The 22,899-nt window shown below is 56.0% G+C and overlaps 2 protein-coding genes across 3 annotated transcripts; both read right to left on the bottom strand.

Moving 5' to 3' along the window:
- Nucleotides 1-1,844: 1,844 nt before the first annotated feature.
- LOC120541095 (GEM interacting protein) lies at nucleotides 1,845-15,790 on the bottom strand. 2 transcript variants are annotated; one of them, XM_039772397.1, is made up of 21 exons: nucleotides 15,444-15,790; nucleotides 14,342-14,485; nucleotides 10,717-10,807; nucleotides 10,362-10,449; nucleotides 10,210-10,270; nucleotides 9,251-9,376; nucleotides 9,010-9,074; nucleotides 8,399-8,506; nucleotides 7,881-7,961; nucleotides 7,560-7,751; nucleotides 6,662-6,799; nucleotides 6,328-6,518; nucleotides 5,841-5,959; nucleotides 5,070-5,165; nucleotides 4,842-4,993; nucleotides 4,283-4,462; nucleotides 4,063-4,200; nucleotides 3,790-3,986; nucleotides 3,452-3,707; nucleotides 2,769-2,874; nucleotides 1,845-2,568 (listed from the first exon to the last, which is right to left on the bottom strand). In XM_039772397.1, exons 1-21 carry the CDS (start codon nucleotides 15,670-15,672, stop codon nucleotides 1,955-1,957), a joined length of 3,372 nt encoding a protein of 1,123 aa, XP_039628331.1. In that variant the 5' UTR covers nucleotides 15,673-15,790; the 3' UTR covers nucleotides 1,845-1,954. The 2 variants fall into 2 exon arrangements, with proteins under 2 accessions (XP_039628331.1, XP_039628332.1); XM_039772398.1 differs by lacking the exons at nucleotides 14,342-14,485; nucleotides 15,444-15,790 and adding an exon at nucleotides 13,044-13,231.
- Nucleotides 15,791-18,694: 2,904 nt separating this feature from the next.
- nxnl1 (nucleoredoxin like 1) lies at nucleotides 18,695-20,411 on the bottom strand. The gene is made up of 2 exons (XM_039772453.1): nucleotides 19,338-20,411; nucleotides 18,695-19,076 (listed from the first exon to the last, which is right to left on the bottom strand). The coding sequence occupies exons 1-2, from the start codon at nucleotides 19,661-19,663 to the stop codon at nucleotides 18,764-18,766; spliced, it is 639 nt and encodes a 212-aa protein (XP_039628387.1). The 5' UTR covers nucleotides 19,664-20,411; the 3' UTR covers nucleotides 18,695-18,763.
- Nucleotides 20,412-22,899: the final 2,488 nt, after the last annotated feature.

The following is a 22,899-nucleotide window of genomic DNA, read 5'->3' as shown; positions in this document are numbered from 1 at the left end:
GCTGCCGCTCCATTCACAGAACTCCTTGTGGAAGACAGAAGGGGAGACGTGGACTCCTTGGAATGGTGGGCTCTGTGCGAGGAGCCCGATTGAGAACAGAATTGAGATGGCGCCATCCCATAGTGCTTCAAACATATGGACATATAGCCGAGTCATTTACACAGCAGCTGGCATGCAGAGTCCATGGCGGGGCAGAACGGGCAGCTCTGTGGCTTACTGGCTAGTGCCTTCACCACCAGAGCCTAACCTGGCAGCATTTGGCACAAGGCAGGAAGTAACCCTGGACAGGATGCCAGTCCATCACAGTGCCCACACAGGGCCAGTTTAAAAGGCACACAAACAGCAAGCGGGCACAGGATTTGAACCCCGAGTCTGCTGAGTGGCAGTGTTTGACCCCATTCATACCAGGGAGAAAGTGATTACTCGCTACAGAAACAAACATTAGCAGCACTGAAAGGCACTATATAAAAGGCAGGCTGAGCCTCCGGGCACCTCTTAAAGGGCACAGTTTGACCAGCCTCTGCCATCTGTCTGCTGCACACACTCCCTGCCTGCTCCCCCTGGTGGTCTTTTTGTGTAGTGGCACTCCCTGGCTGGGAGGCTGGACAGGACCCCTATGGAGCCGGGCACTGGTGCCCCTCGACGTCTGTCTTCTTAAGTTTCTGTTTTTCTTCAGGCACAGGCTTCACCATAAGGAGAAGCTGGCAGACGGGTCTCGTGTGTGTGTGTGAGAGAGTATATAGCGCCTTACACTATTCTGCTGCCCACTTTTCTTTTTTTTTTTTTTTTTTTTTTAATTACATATTTGTCCAGGATGGCGTCCAGGCTTCACCTGCCCATTGGATGCCAAAATTTCTCATTTCCAGAGTGTCTCTGCTGCCTCTTTGCCCGGATGCCCACTATTAATAAGAAGCAGCTGGGAATTTCACGCCAAGCCTGCCTGCTCCACGTGTCCTGAAAGCTTCCCAGCAGGCGATTGAGCCAACAGCGGCCATCTGGACGGTCCTGCTCAACAATGGCCCTCTTGTCCTGCGAAGGAAAATTCCATGTCGTCTCCGCTTCAGACTGCTGGAATGCTGGGTTGGAAACCACTAATGAATCAATTGTAGGGAAGCCATGGGAATGCGGCCTGGAACGGGCCGATCCTCCCCGGCGGCTGCATTCCCTGCCTCCGTGTGCGACGGGGCGAATCGGCCCGCAGGTTACCAGCCAGACGCTGGGCACACTGCACAAAACTCCGGCATCGGTGCCCCCATCTTCACAGGCCCCTCCCTCAGGGTAAGTCCACGTTGTCAGCATGCTCGGATTGGTCAAGGGGAGCTTCACTCATCCCATTGGCTGGAGGTTTGGCCTTACCCACCCAAGTCCGTGTGCTCCAGACTGGATGCACCGGGTTATTAATGGGCACCGCCAGCAGGCTGCCCGCCAGCTGCCCTACTTTCACAATGTGTTGCCATTTTGAGATTTGTGTGACCTGCCACTCATCACTGTGGGCTCATGCTGTAGTAGGGCACCCCCCCATTGGTGGGGTGATTTCATATTAGCCGAATCTAACAGTGGTGCCCACGTCTGCATGACTCCATCTTCAGAGTTCTAAACCAGTCACTCTTGCGCCCCCCCCCCTACCCCCATTGAGATGAACCAATTAAAGGTGGGCACTAAGGTGGTCAGAGAATGCAAGGCCAAAGGGGCACAGGGCAAGGCCAAAAAGAGCAATCCTAAGGCAGGGTGAGAGGGCAAAAGAGGCACTCTTACTTATGGCACCTTATGTCCCATGCCCTTAATGCCAGCACCTTTGATGCCCCTCAGCTGGCCACGCTCTCTGCAAATGACACAAGCCATCGTCCAGTTCACGTTTAGTTTATTAAGAAAATGTCCTCTTTTTACAAATAATAAAAATGGTCCACCACTGAAGAGTCCTGCCCCTCTAGGGGGCGCTCACAGCATACAAAACTTACACAAAGTAGACTTTGCCCTCCGGCGCCTCCTGCTGGCCACGGCGCAGCTGTAGTCCGGACAGCATCTGCTCCACCGTGCGCACCTCACCCAAGTCTCGCCGCCCGCCGTTGCTCCGAACGTGGGTGACGCTACCCGTGTCCAGTGGGCCATTGCTGTTGTTATTCGATTCATTGCCCTCTTTCTGGCTGGGGGGCTCGCCATCCTCCACCCGCCCCGTGGCTGTGGCATTTGGCCCGCTGCAGGAGTCCGTGTGTCCCGTCGCCTTGGAGATGAGTCGCGCCGTCTCCTGCGTCATCTCGAAGCGCTGCCGCTGACGGTTGTAGGTGCCACCCGAGCGACGCAGGGTGCCCGGCTCTGGAGAGGAGCTCCGGCTGCTGTCCCCACTGCCCGTCCTCGGTCGGACTTCGGGCTCATCGCTGCACATTTCAGAGGAGACGATGCGAGGCAGGGAGGCCACCTTCAGGATGACCGGTTTGCTCTTGAGGACCGGCTGCTTCTGCGGCTTGATGGGCTGTCGGCTGAAGTGGGCGCGGCTCTGAGAGCCCCCCAACGAGTCCGGCTCATCCGTGTCCCCGCATCCCGAGCCGCGACTCACAAGTGTGTGGACAGCTACAGGGAATGACAGAGAGAGAGAGGGCACGAGTGAGCACGGGTTCAAGGGCACCGGTCAGTACACCGACAGCTCGGACGTGGCACCGACCCCGGTGGGAATTCGCAGCCAATGGATCAGAAACAGCGGAGCGAAGCAAAGAAGGAAATGAATCAGGAGGAGTGTCGAGAGCGCCCGCTACCCACATGGCCCCCCGTACCTGCGCCATGGCCACCGCCGTCCACACTGAGCTCATCCACCGCCTCGTTGGAAGACGACTTGTCAGACAGGTAGCCCTCACTCGAGTCTCGCTTCAACGTCAGGCTCTGAAACCAAGAGACACACGGCGGTCAGCGAGGGCCACTCTGCCAGCTGGCACTGTGCAATGAATGAATTGGGAACGAGCACCGCAAGGGGGCGCAGGAGAAGTGAGCAGATGCCAGACAAGCAAGCCAAACCAGCGCAGGGTCACACACAAAGGGAATGGCAAGGCATGGCATGGCATGGGTTGTGAACTGGAATGACTCAATGCCCACTTTTATACCCATCCACATTAAAGCAGACCTTCGGTGCCAGCTTTGATGAGCCAACACCTGCTTCACACTGCCCCCGAGATGCCCAGCTCAGCCCCCTGAGCCATCTAAGCATGTCACTCTCAAGCATGCAAAGCTGTGGGTGACCCAAGTTCCAGCATGTGGTGAACACTGCCGGCGTGTGCCAGTCTGAGTGACACTTTGGCACAACAGAGCACCATGTGTAATGCCACCACTGGCTCATGCCATGCCATCTCCACATCCAACTCTCTGTGTGCTGACCTGTGCCACCAGAAGAATTTTTCATTGCGTTTGCCAACTGGATGCCATGATCCACACCCTCATCAAACAGCCCAGCGTGGCACTCTACCTCTGTGGATGCCAGCCTCTCAGCAGACTCCTCCAGCAGCGTTCCCCTGTCTTTCTTGGCGTCACCCACTTCCTCCACTCCAAAGATGTCCCGACAATGTAGGATGAAGAACTCAACCAGCAGGGCCTGGTAGCTGGTGTCCAGCAGCGCCATCATGGAGATGTCACCCTCCACCAATGGTCGCATCAGTGTCGGCCCAAAGATGATGCCAAGATTTCCAGGAGACATTTTGTTCTCCTCGTACTGCTCCGCCACTCTGCAGGGACAGAGACAGGTTGAGGGCTGACTGGCACCAGCAGGCACGTCGCCTGTGGCTACACTTGGGACGCCCACGTTACCTGTGAAGGTGGATGACCAGGTGCCGCAGCGTGTAGTAGTTGGCCACAGGTAGCCGGCTCAGCAGCGCCTGGGCAGTTTGCACAAGTGACTCCACACTCAGATTCGTCCCCTGCTCCTTGTCCACCACCCTCTGGACATCCCTGCCTAGAGCCATGAAGTTGTTGTAGAGCCGGAAGACCACAATTGGTTCGGGCAGCTGCGGGGAACCATAAACATGGCAGGAGTGAGATGGGCATCACCTGGCTGTGCCCGCATGGACAGTGGTCCCTCACCTCTTTCAAGAAGTACTTGATCACATTGGTGATGTCGTGTGGCGAATGCTCCGACAGGTCCACGTCTTCCAGCTGGCTGTCAAAGGCCTGGCACAGTTTCTGTACCCGCTGCTTGGAACCACTAATTCGGTACACACCCTGAAAATAGAAGGTAGACTGTTAGCAGGTTGTCCAGTAAACCCCACTACCCTGTTGTTGCCCATTTAATGCCAGCACTCACCTGCACCTCCAATGCCCGCTGCTCAATTTCTCGTGTGCACTGCTGGATTACGAAGGGCACTTCCTCTGGGTGCTCCCTGGGCACCTGGGCAAAGTCTACCCCAAAGACAGTGCCCAGCTTTGGTTGCTCACACTCATGCTGGCAGAACTCCAAACACTTGCGATGGAAGGCACCGTTGCACTGTGGGTCAATGACAGAAGGGGGCGCTATGAAATGAGAGTGGGCACTTCACACCTAAACAGATGGCGACTTACAGGTGACATTTCATCACATCGCTGTCCACACAATGTCACACCCATTCACAATTCGCAATACCACCTGTGCCTCCCAATGCTCCACCCTCTGGCACTGGCCCATTCTTCTCAGGGCTGCTTTGCCTTTTCATGCTCTACACCTGGAATGCCCCAGTGCCAACTGGCACCACATCAACTCCTCACACCTGCCATACTCCCACTTCATGCCCCTGGAATGCCACACTCATTTTAATGATACTGCCTCACACCTCTGCAGAACTCTACCAACCCCTGGCACTGAGATGCCCATGCCAGTGCAGTCTCACCTCTTCACACTCGATGCCATTCACCAGGATGTAGTTGTCACACTGCCGGCATCGTCCAACCTTGCCCTTCATCTTCCTCAGCCGGTGGGTCTGTGCCGCCCGGGACACCACGATGTTTTTCAGCTTATTGTCACCGGTCATGTCACTGGGGTCTGGGAAGATTAAAGAATAAATTACTGGGCTCACCCACTGAGGGCAGCAGCTGCCCTCACCTGCCTGCCAGCTCACCTGCTTCACTGGGCACTCCCAGCTCCTTGTCATCCAAGTCCTCCGATGACATGGTGCCAGTAGAGGGCGCCTTCTCCAGTTTGCGGACCTGATGAGCTGTGATGAGGAAGGGTGGACGATTAGGCAGATAAGTGACTGTGACCCCTCCAGGACGTCATTCATGGGCTGACCCTACACTCTCTCGTGTGCCACCGTTTCCCACCGGAGTCTGCATTTGTCTTGATAATATTGTGGGGGTGCCTCATCAGACTCACCTGGACTGGACACAGGTGAATCAGAGCTGCCCCCAACACTGTCACGGTCACCAAAGCCAGCTCAGTAGCCTGTGCTGCCACTTCTACCACCTACAAATTAGAGAGGGTAGGGCCGATAGTGGGCACAGAGGGCCACCTACACATCTAGCTCTCATTATTTTATGGACATCGCAACCATCGCCACATAGGATGCTCAAGGTGAGCTGCTCATAAATGAGACAGTGTGGGACACGACAGCACAACTGCGGGGTCACAAATCTCCCAGAGAGCCCCCGTCCCCAAATCTGGGCACACACAAGAAGCCAAGGCCAGAGGGAGCAAGAGACCACCTAAACGTCAGGGACGACGTGCACTCGACGAGCTCGCCAGGCAGGCAGGTGGCACCACTCAGGCCGAGAACTCGCGATTGGATGTTCTCAGCTCCTCCTCATCCTCCCAAACCCCATCAGCTCCACGGGCCGATGCTGCAGACTCTGCCAGGACCCCAGATGAGACCCCAACAAGCAGGAGGACTTACCAATCTCATTGCCACTGGATGACTGCTTTTCTAGCTGCTCATCGGGCAGTGGGTACATGTCCATGATGGCACTGGCAGAATTCTGGTTGCTGTCCTTTCGGTGGCCAGTGGCAGGTGACCTGCAGACACACGAGAGGCAAGTGAAGTGACAACTAAGGCACCTGATGTGACCTCAACATGTGTGTGTTGGGCCAGCTGGGCAACTGTGCAGGCAGTCTGTCCATCCAGTTGTCACCTGCTCATCTGATGCTTGTGTCTCAGATGGGGACAGTGACAGTCTGTATGGCTCCTTTCACAGGTGAGACACTGCTGGGCATTTGCTGTAAACTGCTCACCTCATATAGCGCCTTTCACAGAGAGGGCCACGTCTCCCATGAAACACCATTGATGAGCACTTGATGAACAGATGCTGCTGCTCTAGCCCAGACTGGCAGCCAGTGCCCACTGCCAGGATGGTCACACATCAGCACTGCAGTCTGGCACTCACCTCTTGCCGTGTGGCACAAACTCCCGGAAGCTGAAGGCAGTGGGCCGAGTCTGCCGGCGCCGCTTGTGCTCGATGAAGCGCAGGTAGTGCTCCCCGGACTCGTAGGGCCGGCAGGTGACCCCCAGGTTCTGGAAGCCCACCGGCACGGGCTCCGTCTGCTGCCGCTGATAGTGGAAGAGGTTCACCGAGACCTGCAGAGAAGACAAGGCACAGCGGGCACGGGAGCCCCTCAAGCGGTGTGCACAGACAACCCGAGGGTGCCCAGCTGTCTGCCATCCAGAGCCCTCCACAGTGACTGTGCATGGACTGCCACTGGCACACGTGTGACACCCACCTCCTTGAGAACGGTGTCCCCTTGGAAGATGAGCTTGCGCAGGTGGACGACGATCTTCTCCTTCACCTTCTCGAGGTCCTGCTGGCGGCTGTTGGCCTCGCTGACACATGCCCGGTAGTTGGCTTCGGCCTCCTGCGCCTGGGGGGGTCAGACACATGTGCTCATTGAACCCAAATGGGTACCAGTGACAAAGCAGCTCCCCTGCCCAACAGGCAGCTGGCATCACTGTTCTGCTGAATTATAAACGGAGGTGACTGGCGCTCCAATTGGTCACCTCATTGATTGGTGGGCACAATTTGGGAATCAATTTCATACGATGGTCAGTCACACCAGCTCTCTCAAATGACACCCCCCCCCCTTTCATCTGACCTTTGAACCCAGTGCTAGGTGTTCTTAGTACATTAATGACCACCAACTGGCTCACCAACCTGGGGGGACCACCAACCCCTCTAGGAAGAAGGATCTCCCCACTCCCGAAACCCCACTTAGCGCCAATAGACCTCCCTGGAGTGCAGCTGGTTCTCCTTGTCCTGTTCTGCCCATTTAAGGTGGCACTTCAAGCCAGCAGAGGAGTTCACCCTGCCACTTGTCACGTAGACAAGCCAGACAATGTGCCACACTGGCGAGTGGTGGCACATGTTTAGTCACAGCCACCTTACAGCTGTCATGTGCTGTATATAGCGCCTTTCCTGGCACACATTACCACAGCCTGATAACTTGTCAGACCCACCCTCGGTGCCCATGCCCTCAAACTCAGACCTGCTCATTTTGTTTTAGGAGAACTGCCTCCTGGTGGCATCACTTCCTTGGGCATCAAGTGTCAAATTGCCTCCCTCCCCCACTCGAGTGGTGCATGGGTATAGCCCTGGCATAGCATGGTGCTATTTGACCAGCTGACCTTGGTCTGGGCCTCATCCCGAGACCGCCGTCTCTTCTCCAGGGTTTTGGTGGCGCTGCCACTGGACATGCCCCCTGGCCCACTGGACAGCTCCTCCTCTGCCCGCGTGCTGAGGGCACGTGCCTTCTCCAGGTCTTCGCAGCGTTGGATGTAGTGATGCTGGGCTTTCTTCAAGGAAGAGATGGCATCACTCTGAGGAGGGGGAGAAAAACCAAGAGACGTAAGGGCAGCAGGGGTCATTGACAGGTGCCAGGCAATCTCCCAACTGCAGCTGTTGTGGGCCAGTCTATGCCAGCCTCAGCAGTGCCCTCTAGGTCTCACCATTTTCTTCTGCTCACGGCTCCACTGCTCCTTGAACTCGCGCCTCCACTTGTCAATCTCATTCTTCTTGGCAGAAAGAGCCTGAGAGGGCAGAAGAGAATGCCAGTCAGCACAGTCACATGGGGTCCTTCAACGTGCACCTTTCACAGCGAACAGCTGTCATCAAGTGCCCAGTGGTGCCCTCTGGTGCCTCACTTTGAATGAAGCTGCCCACTACTGTCCTCCGATGTCATTGGACAAGAGAAGTGCAGAGTGGACAGTTCATGTAGATGGCTGGCAGGGTATAATTTGCCAGTTCCACTTTGCCCATCATTTAGATGCCCTGCAGACACATGAACTTCATATGTCTGACGGAGGGCAAGCAGGTGGGCATCAGACAACCATGGGTGCAGCTCATCAGTGTCCTTTGGTGTCAGGAGAGTGCAGGGATGGATGGTGACCACCAGGGGATGACAAAGCCACACTGTGTAGACCACAAGGCACACCAGGAGGGGGAGGAGGAGGAGATGGGCACTCACCTGGATGCAGCGCTGCTGGATAATCTCACCCGTGTCACGCACTGTGGTGCCACACTTCACATCGTGGTCCAGTGCCAGGGTGTAGATGAACTGGAGGGGCATAAAATCCTGGAGGGACAAACAGAGAGGACATGTGAATCAGATGGCCAGGCCAGCAGGAGATGGCGTCACAGCATCTGCATGCCATCAGGGTGGTCACTGGCAGAGGCTGTGTGTGTGTCACACACTCACTCACGCACACCCACTCATCGAGTCACGTGTCTCCAGTGGCCGTCCAGCGGTGGGTGGGCCTCGCTGTGTCCCTCACTGTCCCGGAGGTCACCCACATAAATGACCCAAGGGCCACACAAGGAGCAGAGCGGCTGAGGTGACAAGAAAGGGTGAGGCAGGTGGTCTCGGGTTCAAATCCAAGGCTTCACCCTGCACAGCGGACTTTAGTCCTCTTAAGGTTGAGAGCAGCACGTGCCCCCCGTCCCCCCCATCCATTTTTTAAAAGGCCCCCTGCCCTACAGAAAGGCGCTATAAGTCCTCAGCTAACTCTGCTTTGTTTTTACCCACTGCTGACCTTGCCAACCTGTACCCATTTCTAAGAATCAAGGTGCCCCACTGACCTGCTGGGTGACCGCTGACCTCGCCGACTCGGCCGTCTTCACGATGTTCTTAGCAAACTCCATCTCTGCATTTAAACAAGAGAAGACACCATGACACAGGCTGGCAGATGGGCACAGCGGGTATACTCGCCAAAACCTCTCCAAAAGATCCCGAACCCATGCCACCTTCAGTTTCATAAACCGAGCCTCAATGAGCTCCAGCTGTGCTTGCCCACCTCAGCACCCTCTCGTGGGCACTCACCGAGAGTGAGCCTCTTCTCCATCCAGGTCAGCAGCTCCTTGGCATACTTGCACCACATCTTGGAGTACTGGAGGGCCAGCTCTACGCCACCATCGCTCCGCAGTAGGCTGGCATCGGCTTCCTGCACTGAAAGACCAGACACATGGGTGACGGGAGAGCATGGCACCTGTTGAATCGTGTAGACCTTCATGACCGGCACATTCTGCGTGTTGAGTCCTACAGAAAGCGTGAATAACTCAATGCCAGCGTCCCTGTTATCAGAGGTGGGAGGTCCTCATTGGTGGCACCAGGCTGACAGGTGTAGCCCAGTTGGACCCGAGTCTTGCGCCATGAATTGCCTGCCACTTTCCTGCTCCGCTGTTCGTTGCCCGACTTTCCTGCTGATCCCCTGCCACCCGCCTTCAGGCTTTGACGTGGTGAGCTGGATTAGCCTCGCTGAACTCGCTGCGACAGCGGGCATTAGAGGTCAGAGGAGGAAGAAGAAGAAGAAGAAGAAGGGATGAACAATGAAAGTCTGAGCAGGCGACCCCGCTGAGGCCAGGCACTGGAGGAGCTCAGGTGCCAACTGCCTGCCTGCCCACCCGTCTGCCATGCCATCAACATGTGCTCCCCCAACTGTGGCCTCTCTCATCTTACTCAGACATTGAAGGGGCTTGGGTGGGCACAACCTCAGTCCAGCTACTGTGCCACAGAGTCACCAATGCAGACAGTCATTTCACACGCCAGCTAAAAGTTACTCATCTCATCCCACCAATAGTGAGTGCCCACTCATCATCCACTGGCACTGAAGCCCCTTTAAAACTATGAAAGTCACACAGTAAAGACTGGCATTTTACCCGCACTTCACATCAGATAGTGATGGCTGCTGCTAACACGGAGTCATCGCCCACTATTAGGAATTTAAGGTTGTTGATAACTCGACGGTGGGCACTCACTGACCATGCCCACTCACCACTTACCTGTCATGACGCTCGGCTCTTCCAAGTCCGGCCGCTCCTCCGTGAGGAAACCATCCTCTGCCTGTAGGGGGCACAAAAGAGCCAGTGACACTGAGAGGGCACAGTCTCTGAATAAGACACACAGCACAGTGGCACAGTCCTGGCACCCTTACCGTCAACTCGTCCACTTCAGTTGTGTCCTCAGAGACCGTCGTGCAGATGGAGTGTGTGTCGGGGTCACCGAGGAGGGTCTCCACCGTACTTCAGGAGACAAAAGGGCACAGAGCAAGTGATGCCAACCAAGTAGCACATAAAACAGATGCAGAGTGATGACAGAGTAAGGGGTTGGTGGGGCTTGAGTCTGGCAGTGCCAGTGAAGGAGACCCCATGGTGAGCCCCCACACACACACACACTCTCGCTGCACCAGCTGTTTTTACATTCCTTTCATTAACAACCCCAACCCCCCGCCCCTGCCTGGAGAGCAGGCATGACCCGCAGGGGGCACTGTGGCGGCTCGGGGTACTCACGTGTTGGCGATGGAGATCTCGAAGGCGTCAAACTCCCGCAGGATTTCGCTGTAGCGCTTGTTCTCCTTCCTGACGTCTTCACAGTTCATTTCTACAAGCGACACAAGGAGAGGCACTCAGCCCGGCTGGCACACACTGGTATGCACTGGCACACAGAAAGTGTTGGCAGGTGGCACGTCGGTGTTTGACACACACACACACTCACGTGTGTTTGTCACGGTGACACTCCGCTTCCCCAACACCACCCCCACCCAGTCCCCTGGTCAGCAGACGCCTCTTGAGCGGAGGGAAGTTGGCGCGGGCGCATCACCACCGAGCACATCCGGTGCAGAAGGGGAAACTTCTGTGGACTTCTGCATTTGAGTCGATGACGGGGACAGCAGCTGACGTGGCAGTGGCCCTTAGGGTGGGTAAGTGAGGGGGCCCTGAGCTGGGGTGGCATTGACCTCCCGTGACCCTAAAGAATGAGTGGGCAGGGAGGGTCATATAGTGCCTTTCACCACAGTGACTAGAAAGGACGACCTGGAGGGCATGGATACCCGCCACCTATCCTCCTCTGTGATGTTGATTAATACAGCAGCCACTGTCATTCTGCCCCTTGCCACCACCTCTATGCCACATACTCACATGGGCACCATGGGCCCAAGTTACAAATAAAAGAAGTGACTTTAACTCAACAGCCAGATCTGGATGTGCCCGTGTAGAGTACCCTGATCACAGGGACAGAGAGAACTGCAAGATGAAGCAGGTGGCATCCTGACAACAGGTAGGATGCATGACTCTGGCATGATGCCCAACACACTCCAGCCACCCATGTAGCCATTTCATTACAGCCGATTCCCACACTGGGAGAATGCCATCACTGTCAGAAAGGAGACTCGGACCCTGTGCCCACACACACCGTCATCCTGGCATGGCCTCTTTCTTCACCAGTGCTTCAGCCCAGACAGCTGCCATCCTAAGAATGTGTGGACTAGTGACACCTCCTGGTCACTTCCATGGCCCCAAAGGTGGCAGTGGGATACACTGATGAGCAGGTCATCTATATGGCACATTTAAGGCAGACTGGCACTGCACTGGGCACTAGTCCTACCCAACTTACTGGCCTCACCCTTAGTGTCCAGGGCAGTGTGGGGGGGATCAGTGGGCAGCAAAGACAGAGACAGGCAGCCAATAGGCAGCCTTCCTGCACCGGACAAGGCGAGTGGCACAGGAGGTGGCCATTGCCAGCCTGACTGTGTTTTTTTTCACTGACTGGCCGCCCACCCGCTCTTCTCCCTGCCGTTGCTGCTTTCGCTCTTTTTTTCATTTCTCAACGTGCTGTCACCTTAATTTAGGTCGACCACATCCTGCTTCCCGTGACGTCACATGCAGTGCTGAAAAGATGACGACCAACTGCTACCCCCATCTTCATGAGGACACCTGTGGGCACCCAAGGCTACAGGGCGTTGGGATGGCACTGGAGAGGCGAGGGACCGGGGAAGGGGCGGTGAACGTCTACCTTGAACCCGGGTTCGTTCTTCATTTTCAAGTGCTGCCAGCTCACGAGTCACATGAGGCCACTGAACCGGTGTGATGACCGCTGAAGTGCCGTCTGCCCATCAAACACCACCTGGGCAGGGGCCCTTCAAATAGACTGAACGTGGCACTCCCATGCCTGCCGACTCCCTGCCATCTGTGGAATGCCCCCCAGAGCCACCTGGTTTTAGTCCAAATGAAGTACCCAAGCCCAGGCCTCTCTGCATGGCAACCCAAGTCACTTGAGCCATTCCTCACAGCTAAGGGGATGCTGCCACACAGGTTGGGTGGGGGGGGGCACATTGGTATTGGGTGCCCCACACTGTGACCAACATGTCAGAGGCTCTCCACATGGTGGCATGTTTGGAGTAACTCCGCCTCCATACTCAGAATCTCAGATCCTGCCAACTACGCCATGCCGCTCTGTCTCCTCACCCGAGTGCCCGCTTGTACCCGACGCCTCACTTCCACTTTTTGTGGTGACGCCGCTGGGAGACCTCCAACCCCCACTCCCCCACCCAAGCCCCTCAGAGTGGCCCTGCCTCCTCCGTCCCGAAGCTGTTGCAGCAGTTGTGCCCGGCCGGGGTGGTGCCCACATATGGGGTGTTGTGCCAGCCAGGCCACGCGTGAGCTTTGACTGTGAAAGGCGCTATATGCGGCTCCCCCCGACTGAGGATGGGCGCCGCGTCTCGTCGTTTTTGTTCTCATTTCCTTGTTGCTTCAAAAGCCCACAGAAAGAACATAAAATAAAAAAAGACGAGCGAGAAGCCGACGGCGGGCACGGGCCTCCATCTTGACGTGTGACTCACCTGTGCTCCTCGAGTCCCCCATGTCTGGGCCCCAGTGTGTCACCTCACTGCAGGTCCCCACCGGCCACCCCGACTACCTGCTCCCTGGCGCGCTCATCGATTTGCCCGCGTGACGACGGCTCCTCCGCTCTGCCGAGAGCACAAGCAGGTTGGAAGTTGCGAGCCGACAGCCAAACCGCTTCTTCCTGTTGCTTGAGGTCTGAAGGAAGGGGCGGCACCCCCCGCACGGCGCCTGCCACGGCACAAGATGGCGTCGGCAGCGGCAGCACCTCTGGGGCCCCCACTGCTGTCTCCTGGCCCACCGTGGCGTCTCGAGCCACCCGGTGCACAGGGTCACTCGGACCGCCAACAGAGCAGAGCCCCTGGGATGGCGCAGCACAGCCACCAGGGGGAGCCACAACTGCAACAGACAAGCAAAACAAAGGGGAGGGAGGGACCCTGGAGGGACCCTAACCCTCGGGCATCTACGGGAGCCCCAAGTGGCCAGCAGACTTCACCTACTGCCCAGTGAGGGAGCTGGACGGCGTGGTGACCAAAAGGGCAATCGGGAAGACCACCGAGTCCCTAACTGAGCAGTGACCAAGTGGACAGCTGGACCACAAAGACAAAATGGGCCAAGCAGCGTCCACAAGAACGATGCCCAAGAGGCACACATGCCAGTCTGTGATGTTTAGACACACAAACCCTCCTGAGCAGCGGACTGGGCAAACCTACGAATCGTGCTCAGGATGAGCCCAGCGCTAGGACCAAATGGACACGGTGAGCACGGTGACCTGACCGAGTGGGCCTCGCTGGACAAGACCTGTGCAGCCTCAGTCCCACCATTGGCACCAGTGGACACTCTGCTCCAGGTCACTTCCAGGGTCTGCTCTCTGGTCAATTTGATCCCTCAGACTTTGGTTAATGGCCACGTGGTTTCAGCCTGGAGTGACCATTGTGGTCCAAGACCACCATACATTGGAGCCCACCATTGACGGATGAAGGAGTGGGACCGGGGCTCTGCCATGCTCTTGTTTTGTCTCACGGGCCACTCTGAAAGGCTCCTAAACTCACTGAAGCCCACCGCCTACGAGACCCTCAAATGGACTTTTGCTGGACAATATCAAACGTGTCAAGATGCAGGACAACAACCAGAAGGCCGAGGGATGGTGTCACCTTGAAGAGCCTCAGGACTGAACTAGGAGGACAAGCACGCCCTACGCCACCCAAGTGATTCAAAGCATGCCAACTGTGAGACGTCGTCTCCCAAAACTGGAGTCAAGGCGCTATATAGTCCAAATAAAAAAGGTCACACTTACCATTAATGGAGTTGCACAGATCCACCAGGGCCTGGCGCACAGCTGCCGACTTCAGAGCCGGGTATCGCTGCAGGAGGGGGTGAAGGGCGCCAATCATCTCCTGCAAGCGGAGCTTCAGCTGGACTGCTGGCAGGCTGTGATCCCCTGAAACAGGAGGGTCACAAGTTCACATTGTATAGCGCCTTTCACGTTGATCTATCTAGCATACCAATTAGGTGGGCAGTGTGGCGCCTCAGGTTCAAGTCCTCACATTGTGTGACCCTGATCGAGTCACTTCGCCTGCTTGTCACCCACAGTGATGCCGTGTCCCGGGTTCAAAACCCATGTGGGGTCTGCATGTTCTCCCTGTGTCGATTTAGGGATATCCCTGATGGACCCCCAGAGATGGGAGGGGCTCTAAATGAGCCTTATGGGCATGTGACCAAGGAGGTTGGCACCTAATCTAGGGTTGTGCCCCCACCAGCCGGACTTGAATTAGGTGGGCTTGAGACTTTTAATGTTACATCATAAAACAGTGGACATTTAATGAGGAGTCAGCCAATCGGGGCTAAGTGCCATGTGTATGAGGGGGCATACTGATAACTAGGAGTTGTTGGCACAGGGTGACAAAGAAAGATGCCTCACGTTGCTGCCTGTTTAGTTTCTTCATCGATTTTGAGTGGAGGGCACCTTTACATTTTTCCTAAACTCTGCTTTGGCATCAAACGCCACAAGCTGTGGCAGACAAGGAATTAAAAAAAAAGCAACACTCCATGATGCCAGTTGGGTCGGGAATCATCAGAAGTAATAGTGCCAAGCACTGTATCTGTATAGGAACCTGGAAGTGTATGGGCACCAGTCAGCTGGCATCACTTTTTAATCATGGTGATCACTCCCAGCACGTTTTTTTATCCACAGGGCTGCCAACGACTGCGTTGCAGGTGGCACAAAAATGTAGCAAGCCCCAGGTCTGGCACTCGACGGGTGACAGGGCCGCTTTCAGTTGGCACTCCTCTCTGAGCCCTCCTCCACTCACCCGTGCCACCTGCCACCGGTCCATGCACCCCCCAGTAAACGCCTCATATAGCGCCTTTCTAACAGAGCACGGCGAGACCCTCCTTACCTTCATCGGACGAGAAGAGCTGCCTGCAGCCGTCCATGGCCTTCTGGACCTCCCTCAGCTGCCCGGAGATCCACAGGAGGTCCCGAGACAGGAGAACGGGGGCGGCCGGCGCCAAGGAGGCCCCCCAAAACCATTCGTTATCCGAGAGGGGCTCGGCGAAGGGGGCAGACGTACGAAAGCCGTCCGAGGAAGAAGACGAGGACAGGAGCGACCCTCCGAAACTCGACATCGCGGCGACACACGGAGGGCCGGCCGGCCGGCCAACTGGCCGCCTGCCCGCCCGTCAGACTGTCGCTCCTTAAAAAGTCAAGCAATGCGACTGGAGAGCCCGGCGACTTCACGGAGACACGCCGGGGACGAGAGTGGCGGAGAGGCTCGCGGCTACAGAGCTCGAGGGCCACGCGCGTGCCCGGCAGGCTTGTGAATCACGGCCCTTGTGTGCGTGCGCCACTCCCGACTCAGGTGAGTGTGTCTGTGTGTGCGCGAGACCGACAGGGGCCTCTGACCAGGGTCAGGTGTGCAGAGGTATGTGCGTGTGCGTGTGCGCGAGCCCGGCGCAGGTATGCAGAAGAACCACATTCCTGCGCCGCATTCCTCGCGTGCTCTCGTGGGACACTCAGACGCCACTGGGAGGTGAGGCGACATGCAGGTGCGGGCCACCCTCACTCGTGAAACGGACCCGCCCGCGTGACGCACACACACAAACACGCACGGATCGTCCTCTTCGAGGGGTTTCAACATCACACTTCCTCGACTGCTCGGTCACGCGTGGGACTACAGATCGCCATGTTAAAATCGGGCAGCGCCGCCTTGTGGCCGTCTGAAGGAAGAGCAGCGAAAGGCTCCCAGACAGGATTCGTTCGGGTGGCGCCCTTGGATGGCAGAAGAGGAATTTCTGTGGGACATCTGGTGACCACAGCTACGTGTCACAGTGGGCTTCAGGTCGTGATGACGGGTGCATGGCACTGGTGGTCTCTAGTGAGGCGGGGTGAGCCCAAACGGCCAGCCCAGGTAAGGTCTGTGGATGCCAGCGCGTGGGTGTCCAGCCTCAGCCAGGCATTTGATTAAGTGACATGGCGACACTTTAAGAGTGGCCACCTCTGATGACCCTCCTTCCCACTCCTTTGAGTTCACGCGGATTTTCAGACGCCTTTGATGTTTTCATACCCAGAAAGCGAAGCGTTGAAACCCAACCGGGTTGCCGCCTCGACCACCAGAAAGCCAATTAGCGCAGCCCCGGTTGTGGTCGTTAATATCTCGTGTTATTAAAGGAGCTCGGCGACCGATTGTCCAGCTCGGGGTCGGCGCTGCGACGGGCGACCACGTGACAGTCCCAGCTTGTCGCCCTCCTGGCGAACTCTTAAGCAGTGCACGGGTGTCTGTCTCCCTCTGCTGGTCACTCTGTGTATTACGGCGCGGCTTCTCTTCGACAGCGGGGAGCTGAAGGTGCCGTTTTGTGTGTTTTTTTGGACCCCATTTTGTGACACCCATTGCACGCCCAACCTACCTGGAAAGGGGTCTCTCTCTGAATTGCCTTTCCCAAGATTTTTTATATTTTTAATGGGGGGAGGGGTGTGTGTCTTTTTAGGGAGTCAATGCTTCGGTGGGGGGGGCGCCTGTCTGAAAACAGGGCATGGAAAAGCCAATTGAGGCATTCCTTGTGTGATTTTGGGCTACACGACTAATCAATTGTTGTTGTTGCTCTTGATCGATGATGGTCATCGCGGTCACTCAGCTGTTCTGGAGAAAAAGCAGACGAGCGCTTGACTACTGTGGGCTTGGCATAAGGTGAGCAGACTATCATTGACCCAAACCGGGACACATCTTATTAATCAAGCGGACACGCGGCGACCCCTTTGGAATTTTATGGGTGAAGGCAGAGCTCGGCGGAGCTGATGGCGACACGACAGATATGAACTGAAAGGTCAGCCTGTAAAAAACGACACATTCTGGGAGCTTTAAATTGTGAAGCGGGACTCAATGCCCAAAAACTGAACTGAAACAAAAACAAAACTTCAGCGCTGTACGCGACTCGACTCCAGCAGCTCGGCCCTAATCTTAGCTCTCGTGAAGGAGGGGCTACGAGATGGGATGGGGCGGGGCGCGAAAGGAAATTGGACACACCCCTATAACCGTGATTATCACGCCCATATTCAAATGAGATTCAACTCTTCACCGGGATGGCGAGTAAAGAGAACGGTCACGTGGTGTCCTCCGTTTCAAACATCCAATCACCTGAGGGCCCAGCCCCCTCTTCTGCAGCCCTGTAATCTCCATAATGGCATTAATGACAGGAGCCCAGGTGGCCTTGACAGGACAGCTAGAGCTCAGGGCTGCCAACGAGTGTGTGGACTTGTGACTGGCAGGCGTGGGCAACACTGCCACCGGGAGGGCACACAATGACTGGCTTCTCTGCCAAGTACTAGGTCAAGTGTGGCATTGGGGCTCAGCGGGTAACATGAAGATTAAGGAGCCAGCAGAATAATGCAGAGTGCCTTTCTTATCGATCGGTGTCTTTATAATCTATCGACCTAGCGAGTTGGTTCCTTACTGTGTGTTGCCTTTCTCTATCAATCTCTCTTTCTAGCTTTTATATGGTGCCTTATATATACTGTATAGGTTTACCCTTTGCCCTCATCTATCTATTATATAGCGCCTTTCATATCTATCTATCTAGCTATCTATTATATAGCGCCTTTCACTCTATCTATCTATCTATCTATCTATCTATCTATCTATCTATCTATTATATAGCGCCTTTCATATCTATTCTATCTATCTATCTATTATATAGTGCCTTTCATACCTATATATCTATCTATTCTATAGCGCCTTTCATATCTATCTATCTATTTATTATATAACGCCTTTCACTCTATCTATCTATCTATCTATCTATCTATCTATCTATTATATAGCGCCTTTCACTCTATCTATCTATCTATCTATCTATTATATAGTGCCTTTCATATCTATCTATCTATTATATAGCGCCTTTCTTATCTATCTATCTATCTATCAATTATATAGCGCCTTTCACTCTATGTATCAATTATATAGCGCCTTTCACTCTATCTATCTATTGGGTGGGCAGTGTGGCGCCTCAGGTTCAAGTCCTCACTCCTCACACTATGTGACCCTGATCGAGTCATTTCACCTACTTGTCACCCACCCTGTCCCTCATGTGGCATGTCATAGGGGTGCGATGTTTTACAAACAAAAACAAAAGACCACCGAGGGGATTGCGTGAATTTTTTTTTTTTATCTGATATTTCTGTGTCTAACAGAGTCTCGGAGTCTCTCGCCCTCCCGGTTGCTCTCTAGCCCCACACATCGCCATCTTCTTCCTCGTCTTCTTCTTCTTCCTCCACCCTGTTCATCTTCTTCTTCTTGTCCACCTTGTACCTGAGCCGGCGGAGGGGCTCGGTGGCGCTGCGCATGGGCAGCTCGTCGAAGTCCTCTGCCAACATGAAGCTGCGGTCAATCAGGTCGGCCGCCTCCTGCCAGTTCTTGAAGCAGGCGACGCCGAGGTCGCAGATCTCATCCACTGCATTCGGGGAGATGACTGAGCCATCGGGCCTCAGGACCACCACCGTCGGAGTCACGGTGACCTTGAACATGTCTTCCAGGTCTCTGTGGTCAAAGAAGACAAGCCGGCTGTCACCTCGGCAGCAATGAGCAGCGGCGCCATCCCCACACAGCCGCTCAGCGCCCCCTCTGATGCCCAGTGCCCACCCAGCCCCGACGCTTCCATCGTATAGGGAGGGCATAAAGCCCAGTCTTAGGGGACTGTTTAGGGACAAGTGGACGGCACTGCGATGGAGGGACGCCCACCTGCCCAGAGTTGATTCCTGCCTTGCGCTGTAAGCTCGCCCATCCCCCCCATGCACCCACCTCTTGAAGTGGTCCTCAAAGGGCAGCGCCAGCCAGCGCTTCGGCATGTCCCTCAGGAACTTGTCCTGCTTGTCCTCCGTCTGGTCCCGCGACACGTAAACGAGCACGAGCTGCGACGCGCGCTCCACGTAGAACTCGTCCGTCAGGTGCACGAAGAAGTCCTTGAGCTTGGGGGCGAATGCCTGGCACTGGGGGCAGTCGGCGGCCCCGAAGAACAGCAGCAGCACCTTGTTCTGCAGCTGCAGGCTCAGCTCGCGCTCCGTGTCCACCTCGTCGCGGTCCTTGTTGTTGCGGATCAGCACCTTGCCGTGGAAGAGCTCCACCATGGCGGCCCGGTGGGCTAGGCTACCTGAGGCTGGCCAGCCACCGTTGGGCTGGGGGGGAACCCCGACTCCGGAGACCGTGACAGGCCTAGGGCTGTTGGTGGTGGGTGGGGTGGGGACACCGCTGCGACACGGCTGTCCTCTGTAACGATGGAGGCCGCTGACGCAACGCAGCAAATCTGCTCATCTCAGAGGATCGCAGAGGATTTGCGGGCAAGCCGCGCTTATCCGCTGAGCGGCCACGCGCACGCATATAGCGCCTTGTACCCACGTGCTGGCACTCGGCCTGAAGGAGCGGCGTCCAGGCCCAGAAGGGAGGTGGTCGGTTAAACGAGGGTCTCCAGTGCTCGGGTGTTTGGGAAACTTGAAGGCAAAAGAGGCCCCGCCCCCTTGTAATGGACTGTCATGCCATGTAGTGCCTTCCCGAGACAAAGGAAATTTGAGAGCGGCAGTCCTAGGCCACGCCTCCTGCCGACCACGTCCCCAGGCCAGGGTTTACCTGCGGTTGCTAAGCTACGCAGCGCCACACCACAGAGCGCCATGGCCGCCGCTGTGAGTCTCCTCGTCCGGCTTTACTTCTTTATGGACAGTTGGTGGTTTAGGGAGCCAGTGATGGGGTGACACTGGGTGTCACGATGAAGGGACGGGGACCTGGGGAGGGGGCTCTGCATTGGCCTGCGGGACACCTCTGCTCGTCTCCAGTGACTTTCTTTCCTTCTTCTCATCCCTCAGGTGTTCCTCAGCTGGCATGTGCCTCCCAGATACTTGAAGCTTCCTGAAGTTGGCTCAGGTATGCCCTTTGTGTTTCATTGGCATGGCGGGTAAGGTGCCCGAGCGGTGGGAAGGGGAGTTTGACATCGGTCCTGACTTACTGCCCATCTGTCCAGTGCCAGCAGGTGCCAATTGGGGCCCGAGGACGGCTGTTACGGAGAAGTCACCTGAGCGGCCGGGCACACAGCTCGAGCACAGCTGGAGTCGACAGGTAACTGCTGCCCCCTGGTGGTCTTTCTCTGAGCTCACTGCGCAGAAGCTCCTCATCTAACACTTTGTGTCTGTCACTTGTCACCAAACATGGGACACATTCACTACACCAGTTCCTGCCGCCTGTTGTGCCACCTTCTGCCTTCATGTGCCACAGACCTTCACCCACCATCTGTGATCAGAGGGTCACTTGGGCCACCTCTAACCTCAGCAAAGAGTTAGCCGGAGCTGGAGAGGAGTGGCAGAAGACAAGACCCGCTGGGCACGAGGAGCGCCATGCCAAGGAAAGTACAGGTTTGTGTGCGTTGGTATGAGACACGGGTGCAAATGGAAAAGGTGGGCAGATGCTGGGCTGAAAATAAGCCGATGGACCAGACGTGTAGAACACGTGGTGACTGGCAGGAGTGAGCTGAACGAGGGGTCTGCACCGATGACAAAGGCGGGTGGGTGTGTGCAGACCACCGTGGCGTGACGCAGGGCCTGGGCACGTACAGTTGGCACATAAATGAGGCAGCTGCACAGGCCAGTCAAACGAGGTGCCTGTGGGGGACACATTGGCAGAGAGTCACCTCAAGGAGACACTGAGCAGCAAGTCAGGGCTCCACACTGCTGGGCAGGGTAGGTGGTCACCTAAATGATGTGCCCACTAAAGGAGGCATCTAAATATGCAGTGAGTCACTTAAACATGGCATCTGTGCAAGTAGCCATCTAAAGGTGACATGTGCCCACTGCTCCTGTCAGTCAGTTCAAAGGAGGGCATGGACAACTACAGCTGGCAAAGACTTCTCGGGCTGAGGGGTCACTTTACCAAGGGGCATCAGCACAAGGCGTACAACCCACTGCTTCTGCTGGGCACACAGCCTGGCACTGCCATTCTCGTCCACGGCCTTCCATATTTACTCACACCATCTCTCCAAATTGCCATGACAGGACTGACCATGCGGACTCGCTGGAGCTCGGACCCTAAGAGATGGCAGCAGCAGACAGATGGATGTCGAGAGGCGCCGACCTCACGGTGAGAAGGTGTGGGGGGCAATGGCTTGGATTTGATGTCCAGTCTAATGGGTACCTTGGTCTGGTGACAGGGGACACACGCCATCTCAAGTCTCGTCTCTGTCCGTCCCCAGGGCCCAAGGAGAGCTGACTCGGCCGCCCCCCGATCACGTGAGGACTACTCGGCTGTGTCTGTTGACTCCCAGCACCCGCAGGCAGCGCCACCATTACCAGACATGGCACGGCCTGCCCGAACGGAACTATGGCAACACCGCCTGCATCAACTCGATGTTCTCGACTCTTCATCAGCGCCCGCTGGTCACCTACGTCATCCACCCCGAATGGGTCTAGAGGAGATCCCCCCCCACCCTTCATTGGCCCTGTCAGGACTGGCACAGCTCGAGGATGCCAAGCTTCAGGGAGTGCAGCATCAAACCAGTAGGGGGCACTGCTGCCCCCCCTTTAAATTATCTTAGCAGGTTCATTGACAGAATCTGTGCCAGCATGAAAGGGGCATCAGGGACACCATGAAAAGCAGGCCAATCAGCCAGCGAAGAAACAAAATTTGTAAAAAAATAGACGAGCGCGGTGCCCATGCCGAGCCCTGCAGGGTGGGCTTCAAGTGAAAGGCGCTATAAACAAAGTGAAGCCACCTTCGTATCTGCTGCCGTGCGACCCCCGCCAAGTGGTGAATATTGAGCCTGCCCACCGAGGGGTCCCACAAGTCCCCTTAAATGTCCAAGCTGGCCACATCGATGGACGTCACCGATCAGCACTCAACGCCCCCGCCCCGTGCCATCAATAAATGACATCACGACTGTCCCTCGTGTACCTTTTTAATTTTCATTTAAACCTCAGGATGTGAAATTAAAGACCTGCGAGTCCAAACGGCCCTCCTGCCACACACACAAGATGGCACTGCAGGGCATTGGTTGGAGGCATCAGCAAAGTCTGTCCATGGGGCACTTTGGTTTCAAGGTAACCGGCGCGATGAGCAGGGGACGCCATCATGACCAGCTCGTGTGGAGGGCAGCACTTCACGGAGGAAGGGGGCAAACATATGCCAAGGCCTTTTCAGAAGTGCACTGCCTCTGAGATTCCCTCAAACTGTGAGGATGCCACCCTACTGTAAGGACACTTCGTGGTAAGGGGACGTGCCAGTGTGGCACCCGTCAAACAGCACACGTGAGCAGGGGGGCCTCGTGAAGAGCTCATCTTCTAGATTGTTCTAAGCAACGGCGTGAGGGTTTAGAGGTGGACCCCGG

The sequence above is a fragment of the Polypterus senegalus genome, chromosome 12, assembly GCF_016835505.1.
Source record: "Polypterus senegalus isolate Bchr_013 chromosome 12, ASM1683550v1, whole genome shotgun sequence".
Lineage (NCBI taxonomy): Eukaryota > Metazoa > Chordata > Cladistia > Polypteriformes > Polypteridae > Polypterus > Polypterus senegalus.
This window is presented reverse-complemented; position numbering and strand designations above follow the sequence as displayed.